This window comes from Lepidothrix coronata, unplaced genomic scaffold (genome assembly GCF_001604755.1).
Source record: "Lepidothrix coronata isolate B3197 unplaced genomic scaffold, Lepidothrix_coronata-1.0 Scaffold91, whole genome shotgun sequence".
Taxonomy (NCBI): domain Eukaryota; kingdom Metazoa; phylum Chordata; class Aves; order Passeriformes; family Pipridae; genus Lepidothrix; species Lepidothrix coronata.
The window spans coordinates 1090493-1103225 of NW_016690271.1; the positions used below are offsets into that span (position 1 = coordinate 1090493).

At 49.7% G+C, this 12733-nt stretch overlaps 1 protein-coding gene across 1 annotated transcript in view; it reads left to right on the forward strand.

Annotated features, from left to right (window-relative positions):
* Window positions 1–12733, forward strand: part of RPH3AL (rabphilin 3A-like (without C2 domains)) — a 39795-nt gene that overhangs the window by 8400 nt on the left and 18662 nt on the right. Inside the window, exons 3-5 of the mRNA XM_017821705.1 lie at window positions 558–701; window positions 2659–2788; window positions 6676–6762. Coding sequence (XP_017677194.1) covers window positions 558–701; window positions 2659–2788; window positions 6676–6762 — 361 coding nt within the window. The remainder of the gene's footprint in view (window positions 1–557; window positions 702–2658; window positions 2789–6675; window positions 6763–12733) is intronic.

Sequence of the window (12733 nt, forward strand, 5' to 3'; positions counted from 1 at the left end):
AAGGCACAGAGGGAAGTGGTTTACTGAAGTCCTCATGTGAACCTGGCTTAGACCAAGCAGGGAAGTTGCCAAATTTATATTTCCAAGCATGCCCAGTGATTTGTGTGTTTGAAAGGAGGACCTTAGAAATGTGTGATCTGGAGGGAGGAGGATGCAGGTAATCCCCGTGTTTGAGAGTCTGCTGTTGGCATTTGTGGTGTCTGGCATCAGCACCCACCTCTCCAAGGGTACCCCCAGGAGTAGGGTAGCCATTCCCAGGGGCACTGGTTTTCTTTATGGGCAGAGACAAACAGGATTGAGGGCTTGGAGTGGTGAAATACGAAGTGGAGCAGAAAGGGAAGTGAGAGGGCAGGGAGAGACAGCACAGCACTTGGGATGCTGGAGGAGTGACGTGGTCAGTGAGAGGAGACTCCTGCTTTGGGCGTTAGTCGTGGAACAGACCCCTCTGGTGAAAGGCTGACGTGGGTCTGTGCCTGGCAGGTTTGGCCTGTGGGGCAGGGCAGGGGTTTTGTGCTTTCCTTTCACAGCTGAATCCTGCCCTCCACCCCTTCCCACAGGCTCCAGACGGGCTGGTCGGTGCACACATTCCAGACTGAGAAGCAGAGGAAGACGCAGGCTCTGAGCCCGAAGGAGCTTGAGGTCATTCTGGAAGTCATCCGCAAGGCAGAGAAACTGGACATCATCGAGCAGCAGCGCATCGGGTACAGTCACGTCCATTTGTCCCCTTCCCTCCCGAGGAAAGGTCAGCACACAGAGGGGTGGTTCTCCCACCTGCCTGAGCTCCGCCTCCATCAGTCAGAGCATCCCTTAGGTCAGTTATTTTCTCCTCCCGCGTTGCTTGTTTGGAGGTGACGAACACTGGGAAGGATGTGATGTTTTCCGTCTCTCCACGTCTTGAGCCTTTCTCACCTCAGGGCTTGCTGAGGTTGCAGCCCTGACACAGTCCCTGGAAAATGCAGCCTGTGCTGAGGCAGCTGCCCCAGTGGCTCTGAAGAGGGCTGGGAAGATGCCCAGTGCTGGTGGGCGGATGGCTCAGAGGCCACTGCTGGCAGTGCAGTCAGGTTTTCCCTCGTCTGCACCAGTCCCCTGGGATTTTGCCTGGAGCAGTGAATGAGTTGATGTTCTAGTTGGCTGAGCCCTCTGGATGGGTTTGCTAGTTTGAATTATTTAATTTACAGGCATCCTTTTGCTGCTGCAGATTTCCATTTGCTTTCAGTCCTGCTGGCGGTCTGGCCTCAGCTGTGTCTGTGATCATCCTGCACTGCCTTAAAGCCAGGGAGTTGGGCAGTCCTGTAGCATTTCCCAGCAGCTTCTGTGCTCGTGAGACAGGAAACCCCAGTGACTCCCACCCCGTGTCCAGCAGGCCCAGCTTCCTGCCTCTCCACTTCCCTGCACAGAGCGTGTTAATGAGGGCTGATGAGAACTGACAGTGAGGTTTCTGTGCTAAATGGGAGACCCCAGCAGCAGGGAGTGACCCTGAGGAGCTGGTTGTTCCTGTGTGGTAGTTGCTGTAGCTGCAGCAAGTGATACCCTTGCTGTTCCCGTGCTGAAGCATTCTCTGAAATGCCTTTGTTAACTCCTGGGAGTTCTCTTGTGCCGAAGTTGAGGATCATAAATCCACTAATGATGGCTCGATCTGGCTGTGCAGTCTGACCTCACCACCACAGGCAGAACCTCTTTCAAACAGACCTTGCCTTCCTCTCAGTGTGGGGCTTGGTTGACGGGACATTAGCACTAATGAGGGTGGGATTGCATGGATAGCAGGATCACTTCCTCCCTGAGCCTCCTGCACACACATGGCTGTGGCTGGTCACTGCCACTGATAAATGACCTGGATGTTACTGTCCCCATCTACAAATGGATGCCTGAAAATTGCCAAGCAGTGATCTCGTGACAGCAGCCTTGCTCTGCATGCTCTCCACATCCTGCATCCTAATTGCTTATCCTACCTTCCTTCCCTTTCCTTGTCCTGCTACTATGGACATTGTGCATACATATGTGCTTCCTGCCTTCCAAGTGGGCTGTGGAGCGAAGCAGGGGGCAGTTACTGGCATTCCTGTACTGCAACCAGGCTCATTTTGGTCTGATGGCTTCAGTCTGGCCTTCCTGCTTCTAATGGGATGTGGCCAAGTCGTGCCTGCAGTGCCGCTGTCAGGGACATGAAAAAATGGAGAGGGCTTGGCAGGTCTAACTCCTCTGCCCTTTCCCAGTGCTTTTTGACTTGCCTTGCTCTGAGTATTAAAAGCTTTTCCTGCTCTACAAGCAGGAAATGTTTGTGCTGAGACTGTGGCCCCAGTGACACAGAGTTCCTGAAGCGTTTAGGATCAAGCTCTTTGTGTGAGCTCTCTGCCCACTAGCTGAGTCAGGCCTCTCAGTGATGTTCCCAGTTTGATTATTCTGAGCTTGGTGAACGTTGGTAGATGGTCTTACAGGGGTTTATATCTCCTGAAGACCAAGAGCCAGCTGATAGGAAGCACCGAGTGCAGACACTGAAGTGAAGGTACATATGGTCCCAGCAAGGGGCCCAGAACTGCACAGGAGAGGCAGAGGTAGGCTGAGTCTGGAGCACAGTCTGCAGGTTTTTGGCAAGCCTCAGTACCAGGTGCTTCCATTTCCAAGGTGAGTGCTGTGACCTCTGCTCTGCCTCTCTCCCCGCAGGCGCCTGGTGGAGAGGCTGGAGAACATGAGGAAGAACGCGATGGGGAACGGGCTCTCGCAGTGCCTGCTCTGCGGGGAGCTGCTCGGGCTGCTGGGCAGCACGGCTGTCTTCTGCCAGGACTGCAAAAAGGTGGGTTTGGTCACACAGGTTCCTGCTGTTCCTGATGGCAGATCTGTCTAGGAAAGGCCACCCGGCCTCCTGGAAGCTGGATAACTCTGCACAGTTAACTTTGGCCCCACTTGTCTAGCTCGGTGCTGTCAGACCATCAGATTTTCTCTTGCTTATCTTATTCCTCAGGATCTTAAGGTGCCTAAACTGCCCTTAGTACTGGGATGGGGTGTCTCAGCCCCCCCTGCATCTCCCACTTGGGGGCAGAAATGTACAATCATCAAAGACAACTCATAACAGAGTCTGTGAGCTTTGCTGTGCCCTTAGACCTTCCAACCACGCCTCTCTTCGAGAACTCAGGTCCACCCTCACATTCCAAACCAGTGTGAGTTTTCCAGCCCTGTGCTGTGTGTGTTGTTAACAGGACTTCATGGGTGCTCTTTGGGCACCAGTTTCTGGGGAGACTGCTGCTCTGCCAGCGCCTCAGGGACAACTGCTGCTGGTCCAGGCTCCGCAGCCAAGGGGTTAATCTGTATTGCAGTGGAGATGATGATCTCCAAGGCAACCACCTTATCCTGCCTCTGCTGGGAGGCTGGTTTTCCTGCACTTGAAGCCCATCTTTCCCTGGGGAGACACCTCTGTAAGTTACTCATCTCAGCGTGTTACCTGTGCAGGGGTGAGGGTACCTGCTGTGTGCTGGAGTGTTTCTGACTCGATGGTGGTTGGGTGGAAGGGAGCAGCCTGTGCTGACTCTGTCCCTGTTGGGTACTGGCATCAAGGAGACACTTACCAGTGTCACCCAGCCTGTCACCGAGGAGATGTCCTGTGGAGCCCACAGAGTAAAACCTGCAGCTTTACTGTGGAGTGCTGCGTGTTGGCACCTCTGTGGTTAAGGGGCCGTGCAGGCCACGGTGGAGAACCTTCTGTGCTGGCAGTGCTGGAGTTAGTGAGATGCAGTTCTCATGCAGAGCAGGCTGCCAAACTGGGGCTGCACTGGTCCACAGTTGGCTGCAGCATTGCTCTTGAAGCTCTTGTGGGAGAGGAAAGGGAGGTGGGTGTCCCATGCAGTCAGACCCGAGGTCCCTGCACCCTTCCATCACACTTGCAGGGCTGGGAGCTGCTGGGAGCTGTGCTGTCTCTGCTGTCAAGTGGGTTTCTTCACTGGATCCAGTTTGCAGAAGTATCTTGACTGATGCAGGGATTATGCAGAAGATTCTGTGTAAGGCAGTGTCTGGGAAAGGAAATGCAAATCTTTGAGTGCCTGGGTCCTAAACCAGGGAGAAAGTAGCTCTTGAGGAAGTGGTGGGGAAGGGAGCAGCAGTAGAGTACTGGGAAGTGAAAGGTCTGGTTTGAATGGGAGCTGTGGGGTGGCTCTGAGAGGAGCGTGGTCTGTGTGCACGTGGCCTGTGGAGAATGGGTGGCAGACAGGAGATGGCAGGCTGCTTCCTGTGTTTCAAGCATGTGGAATAACAGGATGTGCTGTATTCCTGCCTTCTTCCCCTGGCAGTTCTGCTCTCACCTTGTCAGAAGCCAGCTAGGTCATGTTGCCACAGGGCTTTCCAACCTCCCTCCTGTGAGCCCAGTACACTACTGAGGAGGCAGAAGCTGATTCAGGGACTTCCCAGCCTTTTCCATTTGCAGCTGCAGACAGGAACCCCCAGCCGGTGGCACAGCATGAGCCTGAGGCTCTGGGAGGGCTGTCACCAGAAAACCCCAGAGAAAGGATGGGTTTTTGTCTTTATTTATGGTTATTCACTTTTTGTCTGAAGTCTGTTGGGCAGTTCAGGAGCATTCATATCCAGGTTGATTTAGGGTGAGACCCTACTTTTCCTGTGTGCTTTTTGCAGCTGCTTGTAGCTTGACTGCACTTCTCAGTTGTGTGCAAGCCTAGGGAAGTGCTGCCTGGGTGCCCTGGGCTTCTCGCCTTGCTCCTTTTTAATGTTGTGGAGTGAACTCAGGGAACAGTCACCCCTCCAGCAGAGCACACAGAGTGAACTCCTGCTTCAAGCTTGTTCCCTCTTGTCCAGGGACATCCATCACTTGTGCAGTGCTGTATGCAATAAGCAATTTATCAGGGAATTCTGGATTTTTAAAGTTCATATTTTTCTTGCAGGCAGTGCTCTGTTACCATCTCATTGCAGCCTGTTTAATTCAATAACTGGAATTGTAATGATGCATCTGAAACATAGCAAAGAATTTACCCTCAGCAAGCCCCTTCTGCTGAATGGAGGTTCTTGCATTTCTTGTAGCCTGACGGATTTTCTAAGTGCCACATTCTGCTTTATGAAGAATGCTTTTAATATTAGTTTTTATTATCTTAGAAATGAAGCCATTATGTCAAGACAAAGATGCTTGCAAATCCAGATGTGTTAACAATGGCAGTAGTTAGACAAAGCACAGTGTGCCGTTTACCATGCAGAGGGTATCCTGTATAAAAGGTGATCTGTGAGTAGGAGAAGAAAGTGCTTTGTCTTGTATTTAATGAGAAATGGGGCTGCATTTAAATGTCCTTGATTTTTATGTCTTCTTCTGAGGGGTTGTGAGTGTTGCTCAGTTTTCCAGCTAGTCTGCAGAGAAGGGGAGGAGGAAAGCGCCGTTCAGTATTGGAATTTTGAAAATTTATGGCTGGGAGTAAAATCGGTTGGAAGCTTCCACTAGAGGGAGCGTTTGAATGTGCTATTCGTGTGGGGATTGGGATCTTTGAGGGTATTTCAGACTGAGTTCCTCCCTCAGTCTTGGTTTGAGGCAGGGAGAGTTGGGGGTAGCTCAGGTGGTGTCTGCTGATTGAATCTGCAAATCCCCCTTGGCTTGAGTTTTGATGCACCCGACCCAATAGGTTGTTCCTTGTTTCCATGTGAGAATGAGGGCAGGAACAGCAAGATGGAGAAGAGCACCAACCTCTGTGGGGTTGCTGGTGCCTCCCTGCTTTCTGTGCAGCATGAGTTGGGCACAGACCTTCCTCTGGACTACACTGACCAAAACAGTTGGGTGTTTATTCATGCAATGATGCCACTGCCTCAGGTACCATCATTCTGCCACTCTCCTCCTCCAGAGCTGGGCACTGAGGGCTGACTGAGCCACTGAGACCTTTGTCCCTGGACACAGACCTCCAGGCTCACGGGAGCCTGGTTAGGGGGATATGTAAGACCTCACCTGGGGATATCAAATTCTCATGTATTTCTCAGCAAGGTTTTGCTCTCCAGAGCCCTCTTGCGAGTGGCTTTTGCTCTGTGAGGATCAAAGAATTCATCCAATTTCTCATTCAAGCTGTATGCCAAGGCTGATAGGCATCAGCTTCATTATATAATATTAGGTGATTCAGGTTGTAAATGGCTTGTAGTGCCAGCGGAGACATGAAAGGTCCCTTGTGCAGCAATAAGGGCTGTCAGGCATTCAGGAAATGTGTGTGTAGCCGTGGTCCTCCCACTTCCTAAACACCACAAATCAATAGCAAGGAGCGTGTGGTGAACTGGAGGGGAAGCTGTGGGGTTTAAGACTCTGTGTGTGAGGGAGGGGAGGAGAGGATTTCCAGTCTTGTACTTGGTTACAGCTGCTTTCCATGCCACAGAGATTGGGTTTAGGATTCAGAGGAAAAGAAAAACAACATTCTGGAAATATGTCTATGGGTCATGAGGTTTGATTTGCCCTGTGCAGTTCTTTCTCTGGAGTCAAGGGCTGTGCTGTAGGTTTGCCTTTGTCTCATGCATATACATCTGAAGCAGCTTCCTGCAATGAATGGTTCTCCAGGATAAATAAGAAAATTGTGCCGTGTTTAGGTTTCTAAGGAAAGCAAAACAGAGCTCTTGAGAGAGGTGTTTCTCACCCTTCTCTCTCCCAAGGGCTCTGTGGCTGTGGAGAGTTGCCAACACCACTTTTTTTTTTTCTCTCTCTCTCTCTCCTTGTTTCAGAAAGTTTGCACCAAGTGTGGAATAGAAACCGTTGGAGCCCAGAAACGTCCCCTTTGGTTGTGCAAGATCTGCAGTGAACAGAGAGAGGTAAAATACAGCTGTGGAGAGATGGGGCTCAGCAGCTTTCACCTGCCTGCCCCAAGTCTGTGTGGAGCCTGCCTGAGCTCTTCCCCGTGCCTCCACACTTGTGAGGCAGCTTGGGATGGGGTTTGGGAGGTTTGGCTGGAGGCCAGGCAGGCTCAAACACACACAGTGGTGACAACTTTGGTTTATGAGGGGGTGGAGGAGAAAAACCTCACTGGCACCTGGAGCCTGTATGGCTTTGTGGAATTTTTCTAGCCATGGCCATAAAGAGACTGTTACCTTACACTCTTTCCCTCCTGGCTCTGTGGCAAATAAACTTGGCTAACTGTTTTTTTTTTAATACAGCTTCAGAGATGTAGAGCGTAACTGCAATATTTGTCCCTCTAAAAATAACTGGGATTGCAGCTTTTAAATCTGTTTTCCTCCTCGCCTGCAAAATCCCATAACTTGCCAGTGTGAGACTTATAACGCAGCTCTCTAGATTTTTATATCCTTCGTCCTCGACTTTGCACTGCAAAAAAGTAATGGGCTGCCTCAATTCTTGTCTGCCAGCCAGCATCCACCAACATCAGGGCTCGCTGCTCTGTGGTGAAGTCCACGAATTTGTGCTGTGATCACAGACAGATTTTCGCTCGTTCCCATCAATTTATTTTTGTCTTTTGCTTGTGGTCCTTGAGCATCAATCCAGTGCAGCTGTTTCTGACCAGCACAACCGAGTGTGTAACCTGGGTGCTCTGCTAAATCAGTTTTTGAGGCGCAGTGACAGCGTTTGTGCAGGTGTTAGAGAGGCAGAATTTTTTTTTTTTATGCTAGTTGCGGAAACTCAGCATTGCTTGGGTTTTCCTTTGGAGGGGATTGTTTGTGTGGGAGCGCTCGTAAAGCCCGTGTTCAGGCAGGATGAGGGATACATAACTTTTGAACAGCAGTGTGGGTAGGGCAGGCAGAGCTCCTTGGGTTTTGATAATAATTTGATACACTGAATCATCCAGATGTTTTGAATTCCGGACAGAGATCCCAAAATAGAGAGTGAGGCAGGTGTATGTATTTTCTGTGCTCTGCAGGGAAATGGGTATGGGGCTAAAATTTACTTTATTTCTTTTAGTCTGTTTTTTTCTGTGTTTTTTTGGTTTTTATTTATCTCAGTCTGTACAACTGTTTTTTTTTTCCTATTTCTTCAAAAAACGATAAGGAACCCTGGTCACTGGACAGAGAATATTAACCTGTCTGGTATGTGTTACCTGTGGCCAGTGTGTGAGGGTACGATAACCTTCAGCACTCTCTCTCTCTGTGAAACCTGAGATACAACCAAAGTGCTTTCCTGATGGAAATGGATGGAACTTTCCTTCTTAGACTAACTAAAATATAGCCCCATCTTGCCTCCCAGCTCTAAGCTTCTGCTTTGTTTTTCTATCCTCTTTAAGGTCAGTTCGGGTCTGTCTCCTTTCTTGTTTGTGATGGTGCTGGTGCCCTGAACAGGAGAAGGTTGGAAGGGTCACAGTGTGGACACGCAGCCAGACATCAAGTCATACATCCCCTCTGTCTTCCCACATGCCCTGCCTTTATTTTGAGGGAATTGGGAATTGAGAAATAGCAGAAGCCTTGAGGCATGTCAGCCAGGGCAGGGAAGTTGAGGCAAATCAGAATAAATGCCTGGAAAGTGACTTTGATCAGTGGCTTTGATCAATGGCTTTGATTAGTGGCTTTGGTCTTTGCTAAGTGTGTGAGGAAGAGATGAGGCTCTTGGGCCTCAGGCTGATGGCTGGTACAAGTGCAGTCTCTGAAGCTGGTTCAGGTATAATTATATTACTGGGCATGCACTAAATTAACAGGTTTCTTTTAAGAGCTTGTGTTCACAACCAGTGCCTTGTTGGTGTCTGTTTCTGTGGTCTGACTGTCTCGTGTTGCTGTCTGCTCTGGACCAAACCCATTTGGCCATGCTCTTTGCTGCAGGTGATATTTGCTATTGATGAGTGCAGATGGGTATCTGCTCTCTGGGATCAGATAGCCTCATTTCTGTCTAACCTCTGAATCCCTCATGTGGTGATTAGGTATCAGCCTCATTTTACTTCCTGGAATCCAGGCAGAGAGCTTCAGGAACACCTTGGAGCACTTAGGGTTGTGTGATGGAGTAACAAGTCCATATCACCCTTCTTCTCTCCCCTTGTCGGTGCACAGCGTGACTGAGCAAGGTTCTCCTTTAGCCAACCAGATATGGACTTAAGGAAGGCTGGTCCCAGGCCACAGAGCTCTGGCAACACCTAAACTTGACCACTGTAGTGGGTGAGTGTTTGATGCTGGTGCAGTCCCTGTCCCCAGGTGTGTGATGGGATGTGGTGTTTCCAGGTGAGGTGGTTCCCTCCACATCAGCACTTTGATCGCCGTCTGATTTTCTGAACCACTGCTCAAGCTATTTGGGCATGATATTGGTGAAGCTCTTGACTCTGTTAGTGAGAGACTGCCAGGCACTGAAGTGGGAAGGGGAGGTCATTTGGAAACCCAAGTGGACTAAATGGTGTTGGCTGGAGTTAATCAGCATCATCTGGCTGGAAGGAGAGCCTCGGACTGTAATTGTCTCCCTTAGCCTCTGCCATGCACTAAATGAGCACTTGTGTCTCACCAGGCTCTCAGGCCAGGATGGTGGGGTTGGACATTCCCATGTACTAGCTAACAGCTGCAGTGTGGGGCATTGTTCCTATATGCCAAAGCTTTCATCCCTCCACCTTCCTTATTATTATTTATCCCTGCAGGCTTAGTTTGAACCAGCGTAAGTTTAGTGACATGTGGCAGTCATTTCCCCCTTTTGCTGTGTGGACCAGAATCTGAGCTGGCTCCAGTGATGATTAAATCATCACTTTGCCTGGGTCAAATGAAGACCGAAGTAGCAAGCTGTTGTTTAGATGAGTTCTTCAGCTGGAATCGAGTGCTTGCTGTCCACAGCCTCAGCCACTCAGAGGTGTTCTGTGCTGCTTTCTGTTTCCTTGAAAACCTCCACTGGGAAGGCTGTGCTGCATAGAGATGAGGAACAACGTGCTCTGACACTGTCTTATTTCTGGAGAGTGGAGGCGATTAATGGGCTCTGCCTGCTGCTGTGCATCCCAGTGATCCAGAAACAAAGCAGAGCCTTTGGCACTGCTGGAGCTGCCTTGCGGGATGGGCACAGGGTGAGGGTCTCCAAGGGGCCAGGAGGAACTGGGAGGAAAGTACTGTGTTCTAACATGGCCAGGACCTGACAGGGCCTGGGTGTTCCTCCTGGCAAAGAGAGCATCCCCAAGGACCCTGCATCAACAGTGCATCTCTTCTTCCTGAAATAAGATAGAGCTCACCTGCTGTAAGCCAGAACTGGCCTGTTGGGAGAGTCCAGTTGTCCCAGGTGTTTGCAGAGGCAGCTGTGGAAAACCCTCTTTTGTTCTTCCAGGATTCTGTGGTTGTTTTTCTTTGCAATGTCTTCAGAGGTCAGTGGAATTAAAGCCGATGTGGATTGTGATTTAGTGTTCCTGCAAGCAAGGGTAGAAACAAATTTGATCAAGCTTCCATTCAGTTTTGAGGGCAAGACTCTCCCTTCCTAATTCCCTCCTCCCTGTGCTGCATCACCTTTCTTGGCTTTGATCTTGCTCTGCCTTTCTGAAGACAGCACGGAGGGCTGATCCTCCTTGGGGCAGTCCTGTTCCTGCCTGTGTATAGAATCCCATGGCATGGTAGGGGTGCTGATCCCTGACTGCAGCAAACACTGACTGTGGGTTTGCAGTGAGTCTCTTCGCTAATGTGGCAGTGAAGCACCCATGGGAATGAGAAAGGGAGCAGGTCCTCCAGTGAAACAGGCTTATTGCAGCAGCTGTCAGAGGAGCAGGACTTGCCTGGGAGGAGCAGTGGTGGATATATATACAGCTGGAATGATTCCCTGCTGCCAGGCCTCTGGCAGAGCACGTGAGCTTGATAACAGCTTGGGCAGCAGTGCCCATGCTGAATTAGTCGCGTGTGGCTGGATCCTGCCTGTCACCTCCTGGCCTGAAGGGGGAAAAAGGGACCTGCTGTGGTTTGTCAAATCCCTGCCCAACCATTTAACTCTCTGCACAGCCTTGTTTTGACTGATACCACCAGGTTCTGCAAAGCACCTTCCCGAATTACCCCTTTTTTTTATATATATATATATTATTTTTTATATATCCATAATTAGCGATGCTATCATCGTAATTAAAATCCTCTTGGAAGCATTCTCGCACATTTACATTTGAATTGACACATCCAAAATTGTAGCGATAATGAAAGCGGTTTCAGAAGAGTGGGGGGAGAGAGAGTTTTTTTTTGGTTTTTTTTTTTAAATAAAACCCCATCGAATATGAAAGAGAGTGTCGGCTATCAGGGACCTGTTAAAAGTTTTAATTTGCCCCCTCTGCTTCACTTTCCTTTTAATTTCTTCTCCTCCACTGAACAGCGTTTTCGTGGCTGGCTGGGTTTCTCAGTTTATCACAATAAACCGTGCAGGGGAGGAACATCACCGCGCTGGAGGAACGGGAGTCGTCTCCTCCCCTTTTGCCCCCAGGGCTTCCCTTTTCACGTACACACTCATACCGTTTTGAACATTATAAAGCAACGTAGCCCGGGGTTATTCCTGCCTGGCATGATGGTTTCTTGGCAAAACACCACACTGATGGAGAGGAGTGTTTATTTTGGGTGACTCCGGATTGAACCGGAGGGATGTGCACCTGTTTGCAATTGAAAGAACTCATCAGTAGCCTCTGCCATATTATTTTGGGGGTGGTGGCAAGTAGTCAGACTCAAAATAGTGTCCTCTAGAATAGAGCCACGGGGGAAAAAAAAAGAAGAGGCCTGATTGAAAGTGGAATGATAAATTGTTGAAGGCTGGCAGCCACTGCAGCTTGAGAAGCGTCGGGGTCAGGGGTGCGATAGATTTTGCTATTCCGGAAACAAAGCTCCGAATAGTAATTCCACTGCCTTTTAATTTTCTTCGTCCTCAAGTGCTGAATGTGGGAGTTGACAACAGATTGCTGTAAATAATGTAATTGGAAATCTCTGTGTTATGGAAAAGCAGATGAATGCAAATAACGAAGCTGAAGAGCTCTCGCTCTTTCTCCCTGCCAGTGGTTTGCAGCGTGCCAGAGCCGTGCTGGAGAGCTGGGACAAAGTGAGTGTGTGGGCATGTGCTGCCTGCAGGCGATGGCAGCGAGGTGCTCCCAGGGTGGCTGTGCTTTGCAGGTGCCTTTCTCTTCACCGTAGCCCACGAGAACCTGCTCCCCCACTTTTTGGGGGGTTGAGCGGTGTTGTTGGTGTCAGCATGGGAAGCTAAAGGTAGTGGTTTTCCTCTCACCAAGCCTGGACTGCTGTGAAGGAAAGGGCTGCAGGGTGAGAACAGCGACCGTGTGGCACAAGCAGGAGGTGGTAGAGCAAAATGTGGCTTTGCAGCAAAAGCAGCTCTGTTTAGGGGACCTGGTTTGGTGAAGAGAACTCTAGGGGGGCTGCAAGTGTTTGTTATGATTCCTTCAGCTGTGATACCATCCCTTCATCAGCAAGTCGTAATGTTTTCCCTGTTTAGGAGCCTGTTTTAGCACTTGTATGCTCAGAGAAGTTTGAGCAGTATCATGGGTTTCACCAGGGCCCAGCAATTCTCTGTTAGGTCCCATTTACAGGCTGCACTTGAAAGTGCTCGATAAAATACACATCTAGTTCTGCGTTTCTCATCCTATAGCTGTAATGATGGCTTGATGCAACTTTAATAGGAATATTATCAGGGTTATAAAAGGCACTGAGCCCTCTGGACTTGTCATGGCTATGACTATTAAATTGGTTTGAAGTAATAAAAGGAGTGTGGTGCTGAATAGCTCTCCTCACCTGCTTTGCTTTGGAGTAATTTAGGTGTCAGGGGAGGCAGAAGGACAAGGAGCCTGAAGGGAGTTGGTGTTTAGTGTGGATTTTGGTTGTGTTGGGCCAGTTTGAGTGCAGGGCCATGGACAGATGG